This window comes from Rosa chinensis, chromosome 2 (genome assembly GCF_002994745.2).
Source record: "Rosa chinensis cultivar Old Blush chromosome 2, RchiOBHm-V2, whole genome shotgun sequence".
Taxonomy (NCBI): Eukaryota; Viridiplantae; Streptophyta; class Magnoliopsida; order Rosales; family Rosaceae; genus Rosa; species Rosa chinensis.
In genome coordinates, this window is record NC_037089.1 from 58,044,504 (window position 1) to 58,064,970 (window position 20,467).

At 40.4% G+C, this 20,467-nt stretch overlaps 3 protein-coding genes and 1 pseudogene across 3 annotated transcripts; 2 read left to right on the plus strand and 2 right to left on the minus strand.

The window, feature by feature from the left end:
- Positions 1-1,024: 1,024 nt before the first annotated feature.
- LOC112189401 lies at positions 1,025-3,120 on the minus strand. Its single transcript, XM_024328737.2, has 4 exons — positions 2,861-3,120; positions 2,512-2,613; positions 1,604-2,420; positions 1,025-1,499 (listed from the first exon to the last, which is right to left on the minus strand). The coding sequence occupies exons 1-4, from the start codon at positions 3,086-3,088 to the stop codon at positions 1,288-1,290; spliced, it is 1,359 nt and encodes a 452-aa protein (XP_024184505.1). The 5' UTR covers positions 3,089-3,120; the 3' UTR covers positions 1,025-1,287.
- A 386-nt stretch (positions 3,121-3,506) lies between these two features.
- Positions 3,507-6,556, plus strand: LOC112184616 (annotated as a pseudogene).
- A 4,471-nt stretch (positions 6,557-11,027) lies between these two features.
- Positions 11,028-12,439, plus strand: LOC112186583 (clavaminate synthase-like protein At3g21360). Its single transcript, XM_024325049.2, has 3 exons — positions 11,028-11,478; positions 11,563-11,816; positions 11,918-12,439. Exons 1-3 carry the CDS (start codon positions 11,119-11,121, stop codon positions 12,276-12,278), a joined length of 975 nt encoding a protein of 324 aa, XP_024180817.1. The 5' UTR covers positions 11,028-11,118; the 3' UTR covers positions 12,279-12,439.
- A 157-nt stretch (positions 12,440-12,596) lies between these two features.
- Positions 12,597-18,410, minus strand: LOC112186582 (lysM domain receptor-like kinase 3). The gene is made up of 11 exons (XM_024325048.2): positions 17,285-18,410; positions 16,763-16,843; positions 16,321-16,614; positions 15,796-15,941; positions 15,599-15,688; positions 15,412-15,517; positions 14,815-14,966; positions 14,627-14,724; positions 14,397-14,544; positions 13,351-13,458; positions 12,597-13,050 (listed from the first exon to the last, which is right to left on the minus strand). The coding sequence occupies exons 1-11, from the start codon at positions 17,865-17,867 to the stop codon at positions 12,886-12,888; spliced, it is 1,971 nt and encodes a 656-aa protein (XP_024180816.1). The 5' UTR covers positions 17,868-18,410; the 3' UTR covers positions 12,597-12,885.
- Between the last annotated feature and the right edge of the window lie 2,057 nt (positions 18,411-20,467).

Consider the following 20,467-nt stretch of genomic DNA (forward strand, 5'->3'; position numbering starts at 1 on the left):
TTGGCTATAACCAAGTGATGTCAATGAAACATCCATCCTTTTCAAAAAAATGAAAAAATTAGTGAGATATTGAGAATATGCGTTACGAGTTACGGTATTGGATAGCAAATGAGAATATGGGTTATGACCATACAATGTTGATTAATTTGAACTGTAGTTAGACAAATATTTATCGTATGTAACCAGAATTGACATATTTAAGCTTGTATTTATAGGATAAACCGTTAAACTATAGATTAAATCATGTATCCACTTTCTTTCCTTTCCTAGAGAAACCATTCAAAACTTTTATTAGAATTGCTTCCTTTAACTTTCAAAATAATGAAATATTCAAATTCTTAGGTCTTATGCAGATATTTTGTAATATGACTGCCTTTAACAAAAACTATTCTACCTGGTTTGGAATTTCAGTGCAATAGGCATACATTAAAGCAAATTAAGAAGAGTATGAAACCAACCAGAACTCCAGCCACTGGTCCAATGAAGTTTGGATCAAATCGATAATGGTGTTCTAGGTTACCATTTCATGGTCGGGTGCTTTGGTGCTGTCTTCAATATCATGGTCAATACCATTTCATGGTCATCCTGGGTGCTTTAGTGCTGTCTTCAATATCACCGTACTATGACAAAATCAAATCCACCACTTGTGAATTTTCTGGAAATTTAAAAGAGAGTTTGGCAAAAAAAAATAGTACTCATGCGGGTAGAAGATCTCTTCCCATAGAGGCTAGGATTTTTCTATTGGCAATCTCGGCCATTTTGTTAGGTGAAATCTTGCTTGGTGCATTACCATATTGATACCAGGCATAATAACATGACAAATATCTAGCGAGGGTATTACACTTCAATGCTACCCTATTCTAGCTGGCACGAGGAAAATAGGCACATTTATCATCTGTAACTTCAGGGTTCATATCTGACTTCGAACACTCCCCTCTTCTAGCTGGTGCTAGAAATATAGGCAACTATGTCCTCCTTGATGGTGTGGCCTTACACAAAGGAGGGTCTTCTTCAATCTATTAGTGAAGGTTTTAAAAAGATTCAAGCGGAAGGAGATTCTAAAGTCTTCATCAACTGTGTCAATAACAAGTATACGATTTTAATGGAGAAGAATTGTGATGTGAACTGTGAACATAGTAATCAAGGAACTGCTGATTCATAAACCAAGAGACTGAGCTACAGTGACTTACAAAAAAGTTGAATTTCTTAATCAACTGTTCAAGTACACCGGAAATCACATGCATGTGCTATATTAAAACCACATTGTACAACAACTACTTTGAACTGTCATGAAGCCTCATCCAATAGGTCAAGAAGTCTTTTTTGAGTTACAGAGTCATCAATACTGAGCTCATTTGTAGAAGCTGCTTCAAACTTAATCCACAACTCCCTCTTTAAAGTATTCTCACCAGGATGTTTGCCTTTGTGAACTACTACACTTCCAGCTTGTTTCCAGATTGGTGTGCTTTCTATGGCACATCTGCCACCACCCACAGGCTCTGTGATACAAAGAAAGAAAGGATTTGAATCAAGACATGTCAGTATGATATCTATGTGCTCACCCAAAGAAATAGTAAAGAAGCAAACAATAAATAGCCAATACCTGTCTTGATTTGATGAATGCCTCCTACACCCTCATTATCTTTTAAAAGAGGCCCATTCAGTTGTGTATCTTGAAGATGACCTACTTCATCTGAAGACTTTTCATCACGTGGCTCCAGTAAAACACAAGTTTTAGGTGGTGACATACACCAATCTGGTGAGGCATCCATGTCGTCAGAAGTTTCACTGCTAGAGGAATCACCAGAATATCTGATTCCAGCAGGATATGGGGTAGATTTACGATTACAAACCCGGTGATGTCCCTTTTCCGAAATGGGTTCAAGCAGGACACAAGATTTAGGAGGAGACTTTAAGCATGGAGTCATCAAATTCAGAACCATGGAGCCCCCAATTTTCGACACTGGTGTAGAAACAAAGCCAGACTCAACAACTCCTCCTGTCTCAGTAGTAACTGAATCAGAAGGCTTAGAGGGAATCAGCTCTATCGCTACAAATTCAGGCAAATCATCATTTGCATCACCACTAGTAGTACCAAAAAACTGTCGCCCATCTGTAGTATTAGATGTAACCCTCTCAAACACCATAGGTTTGGAAGGCATTGGGGGTTTGGATGACAGAGACTTTGATATGGGAAGCGGCGTAAGCATAAACAACTGTCTTCCTCTCTGGATAGTGCAGTCAGCACGCCACGAAACAAGGGGAGAAGGCGAGATCAACGACTCTGAATCAGACTCTTCCAGGCTCTCAGTCCCTTTCCCCTCAACTTCAGGACTCTTAATCTCACCACTCTCAACTTCACTCACAACTACCGTTTCTGCCGGAGCACAAAGTGCCTTCTGAAATCTGGGCACCCATGGCTGCAATTGCATAAAGTAGAGATAAAATTCAACTCTGATTTCACTATGCAAAGGTGGGATATGACATTAGGGTGGCTAGAAATTCAACTACCTTCAACGACGAATGCATTTCGGATAAGAAATGTGTGAAGGATTCAACTTCTTTGCTTGCTCCTGCTTTACATTTAAACGCTTCCACAACTAGCTGATCAATCTGTCATTCAATTCAAAATTAATTCCAACTAAAACCCTAGAGATCATCTAATTAACCATAAAATATCACAAAATTACTAATTTCTCAACGGAAACTAGTTCGTTAATCCTCTATTCACTTCAAAATTAAATTCCGACAAAAACCCTAGATCATCAAATCTTCCATAAAAATCCCAAATCGAAAAAAAAAAAAAAAATCTGTGGATTCCGGCTAAATTAGCGTGATGGAGAGACAGCAATAACGGTACCTGATTAATTAGGGCTGATAGATCGGACTGAACAAGCAAGAGGCGATCCAAAACGACATCGTTTTGGTCCTCTTCTTTGCGTTCTTCTTGTTCGACCCTCGGCCTCTGCAATTCCTTGTCTTTCTTCTTCGCCGTGGTTGAGAATATCGAGGGTCTTCCGCCGCCGTGGCTATTCGACACGTCCCTCAACGCCTTCCTCACCGGCCTCGATTTCTCTTCGTTCCTCATCTCTCTCTTCTCTCTCTCTCTGTGGCTCTCACTCTCTGCTTTTGAATTTCACCAAAGGCCCGCTCATTTTTGTCTATTTTTCTCTACAGAGTCCACTCGGCCGAGTTGCCCCATCGTTAATTTGGGCCTTACCTGAAACCCATTGTAACCCGACCCGGCCCAATACATACTTGAATTGAATTTGGACGGATTTTCAAACCAGGTGAACATTTATCTATCACTCCCCCCCCCCCACCCATCAGTAATTTTGGCCTTATCCGAACACCATTGTTACCCGACCCGGCCCAATACATACTTGAACCGAACCTGGACTGAATTTCAAACCAGGTGAACACCTCCCTCCACATTTATCCATCACCCACCCCCCCCCCCCCATTGTAACCTGATCCGGCCCAATACATACTTGAACTGAACCTAGATGGATTTTCAAACCAGGTGAACACCTCCCTCCACATTTATCTATTACTCCCCCTGATTGTTAATTTCGGCCTTATCCCCATTATAACCCGACCCGGCCCAATACATACTTGAACTGAACTTGGATGAATTTTCAAACCAGGTGAACATCTCCCTCCACATTTATCTATTACTCCCCCAACCCCAAATTCACACTCAGATTTATTCTGACGCATTAACAACACGAGCTGTCGCTGAGAGAGAGAGAGAAACCATGGCAGGGACTCCGATCTAGTGCAAACTCAAATCCTACAACAGAAGCTCTACGATGGAGCCCAATTCCCGGCGGTTCTATCTCCAAGTCATGCGGTTCCCTTAACTCTCTCTGCTTTGACCGAAGCCATCGAAGCCCAAACACCCTACCTTGAGTCCCTGCTTCAAAAATCCAGGGCTGTACTCCTCAGGGGATTTCCGGTCAATTCAGCCTCCGACTTCAACGACGTCATTGAGGCTTTCGGCTTCAAGGAGCTCCCCTACTTTGGCAGAGCCGCCTCTCGGACCAATGTTGTGGGTCGAGTTTTTACTGCCACTGAGTCCCCGCCTCATTAGAAGATTTCATTTCACCATGAAATGGCTCAGGTATATTCGCATGCTCATTGCATTGTCGGTTCTTTGTTTTCCGTGAAGTGGTTGATAATTGTTATACGACATGTCATTATAGGTGCCAGAGTTTTGCCTCCCTTTTTCTGTGAAGTAGAGCCTGGAAGTGGGGGAGAAACTTCCATTGTTCCTAAGTCACATTGTGTATAAGAGGTGTTGGTGCCAATTTCAGCATCAATGAGTCAACAGAAGTTCCATTGAAATCCAAGTGTAAAGTGGTGGGGTTGCTTTCTTGAAGTGGGCATATCTCTTCCTTCGATTAGTTTGATTATATGTGTGGCCTTGGTCGTCCATCTCTTATGATTGAAGGTATGGCCTCGGGCTTCCTTCGATTAATGTTGGGCCTCCAAGCTCCTTGTTGAGTGAAACTGATAGTCTCGTCTTTGGCTTCCTTCACCTGATGCTGGGCCTCTAAGCTACCTTATTGGGTGAAACTGATAGTCTCGTCTCGGGTTTCCTTCACCTGATGTTAGGCCTCCAAGCTACCTTGTTAAGTGAAACTGATAGCCTCACTTCGGGCTTCCTTCACCTGATGATGGGCCTCCAAGCTCCTTATTGGGTGAAATTGATAGCCTCGCCTCGGGCTTCCTTCACCTGATGATGGGCCTCCAAGCTCCTTGTTGGGTGAAACTAATAGCCTCGCCTCGGGCTTCCTTCACCTGATCATGGGCCTCCAAGCTCCTTATTGGGTGAAATTGATAGCCTCGCCTCGGGCTTCCTTCACCTGATCATGGGCCTCCAAGCTCCTTGTTGGGTGAAACAACTAGTCTTGTCTCGGACTTTCTTCACCTGATGTTAGGTCTCCAAGCTACCTTGTTGGGTGAAACTGATAGCCTTGCCTCGGGCTTCCTTCACCTGATGCTGGGCCTCCAAGCTCCTTGGGTGAAACTGATAGCCTCGCCTTGGGCTTCCTTCACCTGATGTTGGCCATCCAATCCGCCTCCAACTGGCAAAGCTTCATGGCATAGATATTTTAACATAGTGTTGGGAGAAAAGAGAGAACTGAAGTCCTCCTTTCAACCTTGTGAAGGCTGGGTATTTATAGGAAAAGAGAGTTGACGTGGAAAGGGAAAGGAATGGCTCAATCCCATAAAATCGGGGTGTCAGCCCCCACTCTCTGCCTACTGACACTCCGAGATGGGTTTGACAAAGTTGGTGATAGGTGTCACCACATAAACAATCCTTTGTCCTCGAATCACTGTTGACATGACAAGAGAGCCATACTTGGTGTCGGGGCTTGACACGTGGAAAAGTTGGTGAGAGTTGGTCACTACCATGTCCCTTGACTGTGCCTAAGTGTGAGCCTGAAGGTCGAGGCTTTAGGCTTGGAAGTCATGGCCATGATCCTTAGAGGTCGGGGTTTCTAAGCCCTGGGGGTCGAATTCTTGGCCTTGGGGGTTGAGGCTCTTGATTCCTTCGGACTATTCTATTCTAATAGCCAGGTCACGATATTCTCTAACCTTGCCATCCAAGATGACAAGTCAATAACATGGTAACTGTCCAAGACCTAAAGGTGGAGGTCCAAGGTTAAAGACTTGGCATACCATGGTTAGATATCTCACTAGTCATGGTTATTTATGTCTAAGGATTCTTTTTCTTTCTAGATGAAAGGTTTAAGTGCGTTGAAATGTCATAGTCCTATGTGGACTCTTTGACATTTCAACGCGTTCTACGTGGAATGGGTTGAAAAGTCAAAAGTATTTGTCGAATGTCCAAATTATGACATCAACAAGAGGATGAGAGAGAAGTACCTGGAATTCGTGGACAAATTGGAAGAGCATGGGTTGTTATGTACTCGGGTTTTAGGAGAAGGCGATGACCCATCTTCTCCAATTGGCCGTAGCTGGAAGTCTACATTCTTGACCAAAGACAAGGACATAGCTAAGCAGAGGTATAGATCCAAATTGAGAAGTACATTTCAATGTTGTATTAACTTGCTTAGATAGTGAATTAGTCTTATAGTCTTATCCAAATGTTGCATTAACTTGCTTAGATAGTGAATTATGAACAGCTGACAATGTTGTTGTGTTCAAACTTTTGGCAGGCCTGCTAAGCTTAGCATGAAGTTGGAATGGTTGGAACTTGGAAGATGGAGTGAAATCAATAATGGGGCCAATTTCGGCCGTCAAATACAATAGCACAAGGCAGCGCAAGATTTGGTTCAACAGCATGGTAGCTGTATACATAGGCTGGAAAGATGCAAGGAATGATCATGTAAAGGCTGTTACCTTCGGCAATGGCACTTCATTGCCGATGGATATCATCCACAACTGCTTGAAGATTCTTGAAGAGGAAAGTGTTGTCATTCCTTGGCAGAGAGATGATGTTTTACTATTGGATGATTTGGCTGTCCTTCACTCTAGGAAATCATTCAGTCCGCCTTGCAGAATGATGGCTTCACTTGGCAAGTAGTTTAGGTATGCATCACTACTATGCCTCTTTTCTCTTGGAGAGATGCTAATAAATGTGCCCATTAAAAGATTATGGATATAGACTTTGTATAATTCACATGTTAAACCGGATAATAATATAATAAGACCAGTTTAGCATTTCTTCAAGTTTTCGAACTATGTTAACATTTCCATTCACGCTTAAAAGCGATTCCATTTTGAGCGTTGTCATTAGTTAACTACAGTCAGTGCATAATGAAGGTAACTAGTGAAATAAGGGGGTCAATCGAATTTTGTATAGAAAATCCATGGAACAAGGATAAAAATAAAACTGAAGAATTTCATAACATTGATAAATTGAATGCTAATTAACTTTGTATTACAAGGAAACAACCCTTCCTTGGCTCCTCCATCACATTTTACATCAAATCAAAATTTTCTCACAAATGACACTACAAAATATAAAACATCAAGGAAAACGAGAGGAACAACCTCAAAATTTGCGTATAAATACCACGATCTTCCCATGCCACTATATGTGCTATTATAAATACAAAGCACACTACAGATAAAAGAGGGGCAAAAGAATATGAATGACTTGGGTATGTTGGTGCCAATTTCGGCATCAACGAGTCAACGGAAGTTCCGTTGAAATCCAAGTGTAAAGTGGTGGGGTTGTTTTCTTCAGGTGGGACTATCTTTTCCTTCAATTAGTTTGACTACGTGAGCAGCCTTGGTTGTCCACTTGTGACTGAAGGTATGCCCTGGTGGTCCTCTGCCTTTTCTTGTTCGTCCACCTCTTGTAGCTAAACTACTAAAGTAAGACCTCGATGGTCCTCTTCCTTCGACCTCCTTGAGTAAGATTGGAAACTTGGCCTTGGACACCGCTCTTTTCTTCTTGAGTGAGGCGGGAAGGCCTTGATCATTCCTTCTTGAGAATAGATGGAAGTATGACCGTTTGTTGCCTACTCCCTTGTAGGATGAAATTGATACCTTGGGCTTCCTCCACTTGATGTTGAGCGTCCAGCTCCCTTGTAGGGTAAATTTAGTAGTGTGGCATCAGGTTTCCTCACCAAACGTTGGGCGTCCAGCCCCATTGTCGGATGAAACTGATAGTTTGGCTCAGGCTTATATCGTCTTCTTCATGACGTTAGACGTCCACTACTTGAAGTTGGAGGAGGTTCATCATAACAGCTCTTTTGTTGGGTGAAGCTGATAGTTTGGTCTCGGATTCCCTTCACCTGATGTCACGGGATTCCTTCACCTAATGTTGGGCCTCCACGCTCCTTGGTTGGGTGAAACTGATATTCTCGCCTCAAACTTCCTTCACCTGGTGTTGGGCGTCCACGCTCCTTGGTTGGGTAAAACTGATAGTCTAGTCGCAGGCTCTCTTCACCTGATGTCTTGGGATTCCTCCACCTGACATTGGGCGTCCAATCTGTGACTTGGGCGTATATCAACCTCCTCTTAAGCATCCAATCTGGCTTGGGCATACAATATCCTCTACCTGACGCTGGGCATCCACTGCCTCGAGTTGGCATACCTCTATGGAAAGGACCTGCAAATGTGAAGAGATGGAAGGTTATCAAAGGACCAGCCTAAGGCCGGCCAAACACACTCCGATGCCTAAGTTAGATAAGTGTGTTTGAACATTTATGGAGATTAGAGAAGAAAGAATAATGCTTAAGCATTTTGACATGAGAATGAAGTTGACATGTCAGTAGAGAAAGAGAGGTAAGAGACTATGCATGTTGGCATAGCTTTGGCAGAGAAGAGAGAGTTGAAGTCCCCTATTCTGCTTGTGAAGGATTGATATTTATAGGAGAAGGAGTAGTTGAGGTGGAAAGGGACGGTATGGGCTCTTCCCTGAAATCGAGGTGTCAGCCCGTAATTCCTGCTTACTGACACTCCAAGGTATGGGTTTGATAGATTCGGTGACATGTGTCCCCACGTTGTGGTTTGATTTGGTTGGTGAAGGGTCAAGAGACAGGTGTCGCCTATCCAAGCTTCCCTTTTCCTTGAATTACTCTTAGGCCATGCTTCATGTCAGAATTCGACACTTGGCATGGTTGGTGAGATTTGGCCTTAATTGGTGCTACATGTCTCTTCATGATAACTACTAATTGTGAACCTGGAGGTCGATGCTTTTGTCTTGTCATCCAAGATGGTGAATCAATCGAACTTGGCTTCTCTACTATAATTTCTTTTTGCTATGATCTGCTTTAATTTACTATTAAGCTGCCACATCAGCATCATCCAATCCAATAGCTGATAATAATTAAAGAGTTTACAAACTCACATTGGGGAACTTGAAGCACCATATCGTGTCCTCTTCTTCTTCCCTTCTCTCTCCCCTTCTCTGTAACCAAGTTTTTGATCAAATCAACTTGAATCAACTTGAATTTCAAATTCCAAAGAGATTTGGGTACACCATACCTGGCGACTTTTCTTCCTATTTGCTCTTATCATTAACTGGGATTATCATAAACAACACAAGCAACCCAAATACCTAAAATACAGATTTTGTAGCAGAGCAAAAAAACAATAAAAACCCAAATAATGCAAATTACTTTACAACACCAATGGAGAATTGGGAAATAGTACTAACAATATGGCCTTGGAAATAGGAATGAAGCACACAGTGAAGAGAATCAAAGTCACAGTGAATCGCCATTCGCCACAAACATGTTTACGATTCTCAATCTGATAGCTTCTTTTCCTTCGATTATCGTCATTCCCTCATTCTCTTCTTCCTGCTCCATCTCCACCTCCACCATTTCTGGGTTCTTACAGAGAATGGGAGAGTGAAGGGAAGGGAAGGGAAGAAGAAGGGGACATAATATGGTGCTTCAAGTCCACTAATGTGAGTTTGTAAAATCTTTATTATCAGCCGTTGGATTGGCTGATGCTGATGTGGCAGCTTAATAGCAAATTATAGCAGATCATAGCAAAAATAAATTATAGTAGAGAAGCCAAGTCTGAATCAAACATATGATGACCATCCAAGACTTAAGAGGTGGAGATCTAAGGTTGAAGACTTGGAGTATCAAAGTGAAGCATTTCACTAGCCATGGTTATTTCCGTCTTAGGATTATCTTTTCTTTCTTGACGAAAGGTTTAAGTGCGTTGAAATGTCGGAGTCTTGCGTGGACTCTTTGACATTTCAACGCGTCCTACGTGGAGTGGGTTGAAAAGTCAAAAGTATTTGACGAACCAAATTATGACATCAACAGGGTATAAATAGGAAGTTTATGTTTCACTACCTTCCCTGAACATGACCACTGAATACCTGGCTGTTCCCCGCAACAGTAGCTTCCCACTCAACCGAGGATAGGAGGATTTGTGACAGGGAAATAACAATTTGTTATTTTGTTTCATGTCAGGCCGTAGGATGGGATCTTCATCTACACATTGCTTAGCTATCATGGCCACCTATGGAACTAGGGTACAGCAATAAGAACAACAATCAATTAGTCATATATAACTTCAAACTCAAATAGTTGCTTTCTTTCTTCTCATTTCATTAATTTGATTATATAATTACTAGTGTGGCACAAAACCTAAGGGCTACATTCATCCCCTATTCATATAAATACATGTCAATTCTCATGAAAACGTATATGCTTCATAATTTCAGCACTTTCTTGTATTACAGATATCCTCTTAGTAAAAGCTGGCAAACGGATCCACATATCTAGTTTTCCTTGAGTAGACAATCATGAGGATACAAGTCCATCAGATTTGGATCAATGTAATCTTTCAAGCTCGACATACTCATGGAGTCAGGTGCGCTTTTAAGAGCTGCTTGCATCTGCAATGCAGAAAAAAATTGAGGATGCTTCACCGGTACAGAAACAAGTAGGCTAGATGAAGAAAAATTTGGAGAGCATAATCTACTTGTGAACCATAAATTTAAGAGAACGACCAAAGGGAAAACCCAAAAGAAACCATATGATTCACTGTTCTATTTTTCATAACGATGCGAAGACGAAGTACAAAATGCAGATGAGAAGAACAACAAAGACTTATTGTTCACGTCTGTGTATTTAACGTTTACATTGGTCAATTCAATTGCTTTAAGTTTAGTGAAGACCTGCAGTTTCCAGATAGAACAGAGTATCATGGTTTCAATATTTTTACGTAAATGAAACAACAGGAAAAGTCAGCAAGAAAAGTAATCAATGTTGTACAACGGCTAAAATTTCCAGATAGACAAAATTTTACAGCCTTAGCATAATTTTCCAGATAGAAAATTTTCTGTTGACTAATTCACTGCATAAAATTTTTAAAAATTTTGGAAAATTTTATGCAGTGAATTAGTCTCTAATTTTCTCAATTTCCAGCCTTAGCATAATAAGACCTACTTACATCTTCACCAAAGGCCCGCTCATTTTTGACTCGGCCGAGTTGACCCATTGTTAATTTGGGCCTTACCCGAAACGCATTGCAACCCGACCCGGACCAATACATACTTAAATCAGTTGAACCTGGACATTTTTATTAACCAGGTGAACACAACATTATCTGCCACTCCCCCCCCATACCCAAATTCCGACGCGTCAACCACACGCGCCGTCCGAAACCATGGCAGGAACTCTGGTGCAAACTCAAATCCCACAGCAAAAGCTCTACGACGGAGTTCAGTTCCCGGCGGTTGTATCTCCGAGCCCTGCGGTTCCCTTCACTCTCTCTGCTTTGACCCAAACCATCGGAGCCCAAAGACCGTACCTTGAGGCCCAGCTCCGGCAAGCCGGGGCTGTACTCCTCAGGGACTTTCCCTTCAATTCAGCCTCCGACTTCAACGACGTCGTTGAGGCCTTCGGCTTCGAGGAGCTTCCCTATGTTGGCGGAGCCGCCCCTCGGACCAACGTCGTGGGTCGGGTTTTTACCGCCAATGAGTCCCCGCCCGACCAGAAGATTCCGTTTCACCACGAAATGGCTCAGGTATATTCGCATGATCGAAATTGTCGTTCTCTGTTTGTTTTCCGGTAAAGTGGTTGATAATTGTTGTACGACATGTCGTTGCAGGTGCCAGAGTTTCCCTCCAAGTTGTTCTTTTTCTGTGAAGTGGAGCCTGGAAGTGGGGGAGAAACTCCCATTGTTCTGAGTCACATTGTGTATGAGAGGATGAAAGAGAAGTACCCGGAATTTGTCGAAAAATTGGAAGAACATGGATTGTTATATACTCGGGTTTTAGGCGAAGGCGATGACCCTTCTTCTCCGATTGGCCGTGGCTGGAAGTCTACATTCTTGACCAAAGATAAGAACATAGCTGAGCAGAGGTATAGGTCCAAAGTGAGAAGTACATATCAACGTTGGAGTAAGTTGCTTAGCTAGTGATTATGAACAGTTGACAATGTTGTTGTACTAAAACTTTTGGCAGGGCTGCTAAGCTTGGCATGAAGTTGGAATGGTTGGAAGATGGAGTGAAATCAATAATGGGGCCAATCCCGGCCGTCAAATACGACAGCACAAGGCAGCGTAAGATTTGGTTCAACAGCATGGTAGCTGCATACACAGGCTGGGAAGATGCAAGGAATGATCCTGTAAAGGCTGTTACCTTTGGCAATGGCAACCCATTGCCGGCGGATGTCATCTACGACTGCTTGAAGATTCTTGAGGAGGAAAGTGTTGCCATTCCTTGGCAGAAGGGTGATGTTTTGCTGTTGGATAATTTGGCTGTCCTTCACTCTAGGAAATCGTTCACTCCACCTCGCAGGGTGCTGGCTTCACTTTGCAAGTAGTTTAGGTATGTGTATGTATGTACTATCACTACCATGCCATCTACTTCTTGGAGAGATGCTAATTAATGTGCCAGTTAAAACTTTATGGATGTAGACTTTGTACAATTCCCATGTTAAACCGCAGGATGATATAATAAACGATCAGTTTAGCATTTCTTCAAGTTTCCGAACCATGTTAACATTTCCATTCACGCTTAAAAACGACCCATTTTGAGATTTTGTCATTTGTTAACTACAGTCGGTGCATACTATAGGTAACTAGTGAATAAGGGGGCCAGTCGGATAATAGTCTATAGAAAATTCATGGAAGGATCAAAATATACTGAAAAACATTGATAAACTGAATGCTAACTTTGTATTACAAGAAAACAACCCTTCCTTGACTCCTCCATCACAGTTTACATCAAATCAAAATTTTCTCACAAATGACACTACAAAAAATAAAACATCTAGAAAGGGAGACGAGAGGAACAAACTCAAAACTTGCATATAAATACCACGATCTTCCCACTATATGTGCTATATTATAAATACAAAGCACACTACAGATAAAAGAGGGGCAAAAGAATATGAATGACTTGGGTATAAACAGGAAGTCTCTGTTTCACTACCTTCCCTGAACAAGGCCACTGAATACCTGGCTGTTCCCCGCAAGAGTAGCTTCCCACTCGACCGAGGATAGGAGGATTTGTGACAGGGAAATAACAATTTGTTTCATGTCAGGCCGTAGGATGGGATCTTCATCTACACATTGCTTAGCGATCATGGCCACCTATGGAATGAAGGTACAGCAATAAGAACAACAGTCAATTAGTCGTATATGACTCCAAACTCAAATAGTTGCTTTCTTTCTTCTCATTTCATTAATTTGATTATATAATTACTAATTTACTAGTGTGGCACAAAACCTAAGGACAACATTCACCCCCTTCTTATATAAATGTTATTACATGTCAATTCTCATGAAAACGTATATGTTTCATAATTCCAGCACTTTCTTGTATTACAGATATCTTCTTAGTAAAAGCTGGCAAAACGGATACACAGACTTAAAAAGTCAAGTATAGTTTACCTTGAGTAGACAATCATGGGGATACAAGTCCATCAGATTTGGATCAATGTAATCTTTCAAGCTTGACATACTCATGGAGTCAGGTGCGCTTTTAAGAGCTGCTTGCATCTGCAATGCAGACAAAAATTGAGGATGCTTCACCGGTACAGAAACAAGTGGGCTAGATGAAGAAAAATTTGGAAAGCATAATCTACTTGTGAACTATAAATTTAAAAGAACGAGGAAAGGGATTTAGAAAACCCAAAAAAAAACGATACGATTGACAATTCTATTTTTCATAACGAGGCAAAGACGAAGTACAAAATGGAGATGAGAGAAGAACAGATAAGACTTATTGTTACGTTTGTGTATTTAACATTTAAGTTGGTCAATTAAATTGCTTTAGTTTAGTAAAGACCTCCAGTTTCCAGATAGAAGAGAGTATGATGGTTTCAATATTTTTACATAAATGAAACAGCAAGAAAAGTAATCAATGTTGTGCAACAGCTAAAATTTCCAGATAAACAAAAACTAACATCATTTGCTTCTTCTTCCCAGTAGCCTTAATATCTCAATTGACCACATAATTTAGACTTTCATTCTTATTTGGTGACAACTTTTCACACCTGTACTCCTGTAGAGAAGTTTTGATTTTGGAGTTTAATGCATGTGAAGGTTTCTCAACTTAAATTTAGCAACAGATCCATACATTTCAACACCCTTTAATTACATTCTCATTCTTCCTTTTTAAAATTCATCTTTGAAATCTTTTGACAGGGCGATATAAAAATAAAAAATAATAATAAATAATAAATTTAAGAACAATAAAGTCTCTTTATGAAACTGATGTCCCCTTCACACAAAAAACTAATTGGAATTTAAAACCAGGCATTAAAATTTTATTGCTGCTCAAGGCAGTAAATTAGTCTCTAATCTTCTCAAGTTCCAGCTTTAGCATAATAAGTAGGTCAAATATCTTAAATTTCGTTGTAAACTTTGTTCACAGGATACTGACGCTTTGTTATCCCCATAAAAAAAATAGATTATGTCTCATTGATATGACTTACAATGGATACCAGTGAGCGTCTTTCAGGATTTTTTGTAACTGTGCCTTCAGTTCGTATAACAGCCTCCTTCCCTGATAAAATCTCGAAGAGAACAACTCCAAAAGCATAAATATCACTTTTTGTAGTAGCACGCCCATCGCTCAAGTATCTACAGGGATGCAAGAGAGAAGCAATCAATCTCATTGAGCATGTTAAGGACAGAGTAATCAACTGCAGATATTGTTACTTACTCTGGAGCCAGATAACCATATGTACCAACAACTTTGGTTACCGTAGCTTCTCCTTCACCTGTTTTACCAACAAGTTTTGCCAATCCAAAATCTGAAATCTAAATTATAAAGAAAAGAACTTTTATAAGTGACATGCACCAGATGTCTACATAGACAGCACAAATCAAATCAGTAGAATGTATTAGAACCTTTCCCCTGAAGGCACCATCAAGCAAGATGTTGCTTGTCTTGATATCCCGGTGGACATAATGAGCTTTAGTGTGCTCATGGATGTACTCAAGACCTCTAGCAGCATCAAGAGCAATCTGGAGCCTCATGATCCAGGAAAGTGACGTTTGACCTGTAACCCAGTACAATGAGGTTAATAACACACACCCACGATTCAAGAATAAAAGGTAGCATAAAGCACTATACGTCCAAAGTCCATGACTCAACTGACGTTAAAGATACAAACTACTATATTTAGAGTAAGGGTATGCCCCAGCGAGGAACTTGAAGAGAGAATTTTGTGAAATATTTCCGTATCTAGGGACCAATTTCGGTTAAACAGGTAGGGTGGAAACCAGCTTGGCCAGGGCAAGTTGAGCCTTGTAATACAAGGCTCAACAACCTCTGCTGAACTTGGATCTGACCCTATAAGGAAGCTGTAACAGCTTAGACCAAAATGCAATTTGTAATACTCCTTGACATGGATCAGATTTTGAGCAAAAGTAAGACACCAAAAAGAAAAAACTGCTAGACTAGCTTGGGACATATTCTCAACATAGCATAAGCAAGTAACTTACCCTTGTTCTGAGGATCATGCAAATGGCTTTTAAGTGAACCTTTTTGGGCGTACTCATATATTAAGAAGAGCTCATCTTCAGTTGCTGCATAACCAATCAATTCTACCTTGACACAAGTAAACCAAAATAGGAGTCAAAGCTCTGAAACACACAAAGCTACAAGCTCCAAAACTAGAAAAAGAATTACCAGATTAGAATGATGAACCCTGCATAGAACTTTTACTTCTGCTAGAAATTCTTTGGTTTTTGTAACAGTCATTCTTTTAATAGCAACTTCCTGGAGAGAATTCAAACCCATATGAGCATAGCCACACAGGTGTGAGAAGAACTCTAAATGGCAAAAGAGATTGTCAATGATGGGAATAAAAGTAGAGAGCTCCAAACCTGCTCATGAAGTAAGCCATAATACACAGAACCATAAGTTCCATTTCCCAGAAGACGTGAATCAGAGAATCCATCTGTTGAGGAAAAGATTTCTTCATATGTAAAAACCACCGGTTTTTCCATGTCAAGTACATGACTGCCAAGAGCTGCAACAAGTAAAGGAGGGCCGGTCAGACATTCCGAGATTCGAGAGAAGATCACAATTTGGTATATGAAGATTTAATGAGGAGGCAGACACACACTCTAAACCGCTAAACAAAAGTAACATAAGAGACATCTGCGTGCATTTAGAACTACTGAATATTGGAATACAAATGATGTATGCTTCTACTACAAGGTGATCTATTCACAAAAACTGTTACAGAAGCTCCCATTTAAATGTTGTAATTATTCCCTGCCTCCTAGATTATATTTCCCAGTTCAAAATACTCAACATACTTAAAAAAACCACAACTTGATATTGATCTGACAATAAAAAAAGTCAATTTTAGTTGGATAAAAATTGAAAATAGTTAGACAGATGACCTTTGGGAATAGTTATCTGCTGGTTGCTAGAATCCCCATTGGTTTGCTTCCAATCAGCAGACGTACAACAGGTGAACCTTCCTGAACCACAAAAGAAACTGGGGCTCCGAAGAATGTGAAACCTAATCTTACGATCAGGATCTTTTGAGTGACTTCTTTGTGCTTCACCGCAGCAGTTTGATGACCTCAGGCAAACATATAGAACTATACCTATTACTATCACAACAAGAACTAACCCCAGACTTCCTACGATCCATAAATAGGGCAAATGCGCCTTATGATTCACATGATTTGCTGTTAACAAAAAGCAAACAGATTATTAAAATTTAAAGAGGCAATAGTGTGGCACAATGATATTCTTGATCGGGAAATTTGCAGGAAAACTTGCAGTTCCCTGTTTCGAACAAAACTATTACAAGTTCACATAAGACAACACGCATACCTGACAAATTGTCAACGGGTGGAGCAGGAGCAGGAGAAGGAGCAGGAGAAATAGTCTCCAAAGGATAAGGATCACCAGGAACTAGAAGCATAGAAATGAGGATTACTTAGTACAAAACTTTTTCAATAAGCAATCTGTCAAGCTAAATTTGCATATCCAACCATAACATCTTCACAAGAGATAGATGTGCATAAAATTTAATAGTAACCATTTTTATTCTCTGTAGTTTTGATATAGCACCCACACAATTATCCCGAAAACGATTCAATTGATCATAAGTAACCTTAACAGCAAATTTGTTAAAAGGTTTTTCTTTCAATGCTTCTGATTGCAATGCATTGTGCCGCCACATTATGCTAGAAAACTATGAACACTTTAACTCATTCATTTCAGTCCGATTGTCAACCTCTCCACATTCTTACCCAAAAGTCAACTAAACCAAACCTCATTCATACCACAAGTTCATAAGTCATAACCATTAACCAAAAGTAGTCAAAAACACAAAACAAACCGAAAACTAACCTGAATTCAAAGGTATATAATACAGAGCACCAACAGTGACATTATCAGGATCAACAATCCCATTAACTTTCTCAATACTATCCATACTAACCCCGAACCGACTCGCCAAAGACTCAATGCTATCCCCCTCCCCCATCACATAGCTCATCAAATAGTTCCACAGCCCACTCGAACACCCGCACAGCAGCCTCAGCCACACAACGGCGCCGTTTCTGGCCCGCCTCGTCGAGTTGGGCAGGAAAGTCAGGCCACCATAGGCCTCATTCACCACGTCAGACACATACCCTTCACTCGATCTCACCGTAAACGTCGTGTTGGTCAAATACTCGTTGACCCCAGAAGCGCAAGAACAGTTCTTTTTGATGAAGACGTAGCCACGGTCGCCGACGGTGACGTCTTCCGGTAACACGTCGAACATGGACTGAATCACCGGCAGGGTCTGATTGGGTTCGGGCTTGAAGGCCAGGAACGATGTGCAGAGACGAGTCGTGTCCGTACAATTCATGGGTGTTGGCTCTGCTGAGGTAAACTGAAGAAAAAGAAGGCTTAGTAGGATTGCTAAAGGTGCCCATTGAAGCTTCATGGCCAGGAAAATCTGTCAGAATTCAAAAAGGTGAGGAATTTGTGAAGTTGGTGATTCTGGGTAGCTCAAGATTTGACAAATTGATTTGGGTTTCAGCAGAGTGAATTGGGGAAGTTGATGACCCAAACTGAGCTCCAATCCATTGATGGGTTTTGAGAAGAAATGGTTGATAGGTGGACAGGAGATCAAGAACTGACAAAACTGCTTTAAATGCTTGCTGAAAACAAAATAAGAGCAAGCAGGTGATCAAACCCAGCTGAAAAATCTAGTGGGGTTGTTGTTGTTGTTATTCTTATTGCTTATGATGCATGAGTTTTGATTGGAATTGGAGGAGTGAGAGATGAAGGTGGTGTGGAAATGGTGGTTGCATGTGACAGGTTTAGAAAAGAGCTGAAAGAAGAAAGAGAAGGGAGGAAGAAGAAGACTAGGGGGGTCTGAAGGAGGAAAGCAGGAAGTGAAAGGAATGAGGTGACTGTAAACAGAAACAGAGCATTTGTGTTTTGTGACTTGTGAGTGTATCACTGACTCGCTTTTGGTGAAATTTGATTGCAGAGGGAGAGCAATACCTTACATTATTACAGTGAAAAAAGAGATGAAAGTGACTGCCAAACATATACTGGGCATTGCAGAGAGCCACCCACCTGGAGAGGTATTGGGGACCATCTCTTTCTTTCACTGAAACTGCCCACTTTTTCTAATCAAAGTTGTCTTCTTTTTACTTCATGAAAAATCACAAGTTCTTCTTAATTAGAGATTTTGTATTTTTAATCAGTGAAAAATTGAAAAAAATCTGGGGATTTTAACTGTGAATGTGGAGGATAATGTTGAATACCAATGCTTTAACTGTATATGAGAAATTGGTGTTGCATGTTTGATACGCAATTTTGTGGACAATAATAGCTAAGGTGGATTTTTATTGCTAGCTAGATGATATAGACTGAAAATGAAAGGTAATGTAGCTAATTTGAACGTTTTTATATCAAATATGGTTCATCAAAAATTGTCATATACAAGGGGCTTTGATGACAAACAGAAGTAGTTGGACATACAAATTTAAGCAATTCAGTAGTCCTTCCAAAACAAGTTAGTTATAATAGAAAGTCTTTATGTTTGTTAAAAGACGAGAAGTTTTTATCACCAATGAAAATGATGTTTTTTGTCAATCAAGTTTTAAACTCTATTTGTTGAGTGTAATTTCTAGAGTTTCAAGAACCAACTCTAAATCAGTTTCTTAGTATATGTTAAGTTTTTTGGACAATGGAGGCAAAGTAGGCAACAGAACAAAACAAAAGTAGAGGAAAAAAAAAACCCTAGACAACATGGCTAAACCCTTCTCAGCCTAGTAATCCCAACAATGTCATCCTGATTCACACTATTTTTAACAAATAGATCTACATTATATTATATTTCCTACAACTACACTTAAAGATCTTAAACACTAGAAGTTTCAGTTTAGACTGCTGTAATTTAAAAAGAAAAGTACTAAAATGGTAAACATTTATCTCATCACTTTGAAACAAATTGACCAAAATAGATGAATCAACTTCAAGATGACTGATATTCAGGTCATGAGTTCGATTCTCATTGACATATGTAAGGGTAGAGTGAGCTAAGGTTTTTTTTTTCAAAAACAAAAAAAAACTAATTGCAGACCATGAAAAAGTTTCGACAGTGTTTCTTCATATATGTTTAACATCAAATATCAAATATAAAAAAAAATATATATATAAAAGATTTTGAGAAATTTTTAATGAAAAAGAGCAAGGGCAAAACGGGAAGTGAACTGTAATGAAGGCTGGTTTTAGGAAAAGGATGGGCACAAGTTGCGAAGAGCTGGCAAAAGAGATGGACAGTTGGTTGGGGTCCCATGAATACGGCGCCAATGTCTCAAAAACTCGCCGATGAATCGTCTCGTTACCGGCGACTCCCCGTATCATAAGGCCACCGTTCGTTGACTCTCTTCTGTGGACTCTTAAGTAAGCGACAGTGACAGATGAGCCAGGTCTTGGCTCTATATACACGCATCCTCAATTCCTCACAGTTAATAATCTGTGTGTGCATGTTTGTGAGTGGAGATAACATCGTAATTTTATTGATGCGTAACTTTCAAGGTGGACTCCTAATGCTTCCATATTCATTGCTCCAAAAAATATATGTGCCTCTGTTTGTATTTTGTTTTGTTTTTTCAGTTCTTTTTTCTCTCTTTAAAAAAAAAAAAACAAAGAATAATAACTAATTTTGATACAACTCTAAAGTCGGAATAAATAGAAGAGTTTAGATTCACATTTTCTCCTCAACTTAGTAATTCTATGAATAAAATAGATAGGCTAAAATCTTAAATCTTAAAAAATAGTTTAACATTGCGACACATTCAGTTCCCTTTGCGTTCCTCCATTAATTACCGAACTAAGTATTAGTTGGCCTCCACATTGAAGAGAGAGAGAGGCACCATGTGGTATAATATGGAAGATGTCACTATACATGTTAGAGGGTACCAAGCATAAACAGTGATTGGACCGGCCATTTGAGGTCTCACCGAGGACATTAACGTGGAGTTTGGGATCCACTCTATTTAACTTGGGAAATGCCTTGAACAAAAA

Coding starts and splice junctions, on each gene's coding strand:
- LOC112189401 (XM_024328737.2), bottom strand. CDS start 3,088: ATGAGGAACGAAGAGAAATCGAGGCCGGTGAGGAAGGCGTTGAGGGAC. Junction 2,614..2,860: donor TATCAGCCCTAATTAATCAG/GTACCGTTATTG, acceptor ATTGAATGACAG/ATTGATCAGCTAGTTGTGGA. Junction 1,500..1,603: donor CATTCATCAAATCAAGACAG/GTATTGGCTATT, acceptor TTTGTATCACAG/AGCCTGTGGGTGGTGGCAGA.
- LOC112186583 (XM_024325049.2), top strand. CDS start 11,119: ATGGCAGGAACTCTGGTGCAAACTCAAATCCCACAGCAAAAGCTCTAC. Junction 11,479..11,562: donor TTCACCACGAAATGGCTCAG/GTATATTCGCAT, acceptor ATGTCGTTGCAG/GTGCCAGAGTTTCCCTCCAA. Junction 11,817..11,917: donor AAGAACATAGCTGAGCAGAG/GTATAGGTCCAA, acceptor AACTTTTGGCAG/GGCTGCTAAGCTTGGCATGA.
- LOC112186582 (XM_024325048.2), bottom strand. CDS start 17,867: ATGAAGCTTCAATGGGCACCTTTAGCAATCCTACTAAGCCTTCTTTTT. Junction 16,615..16,762: donor ACCCGTTGACAATTTGTCAG/GTATGCGTGTTG, acceptor TTTTGTTAACAG/CAAATCATGTGAATCATAAG. Junction 14,545..14,626: donor TATGGTTATCTGGCTCCAGA/GTAAGTAACAAT, acceptor GCATCCCTGTAG/ATACTTGAGCGATGGGCGTG.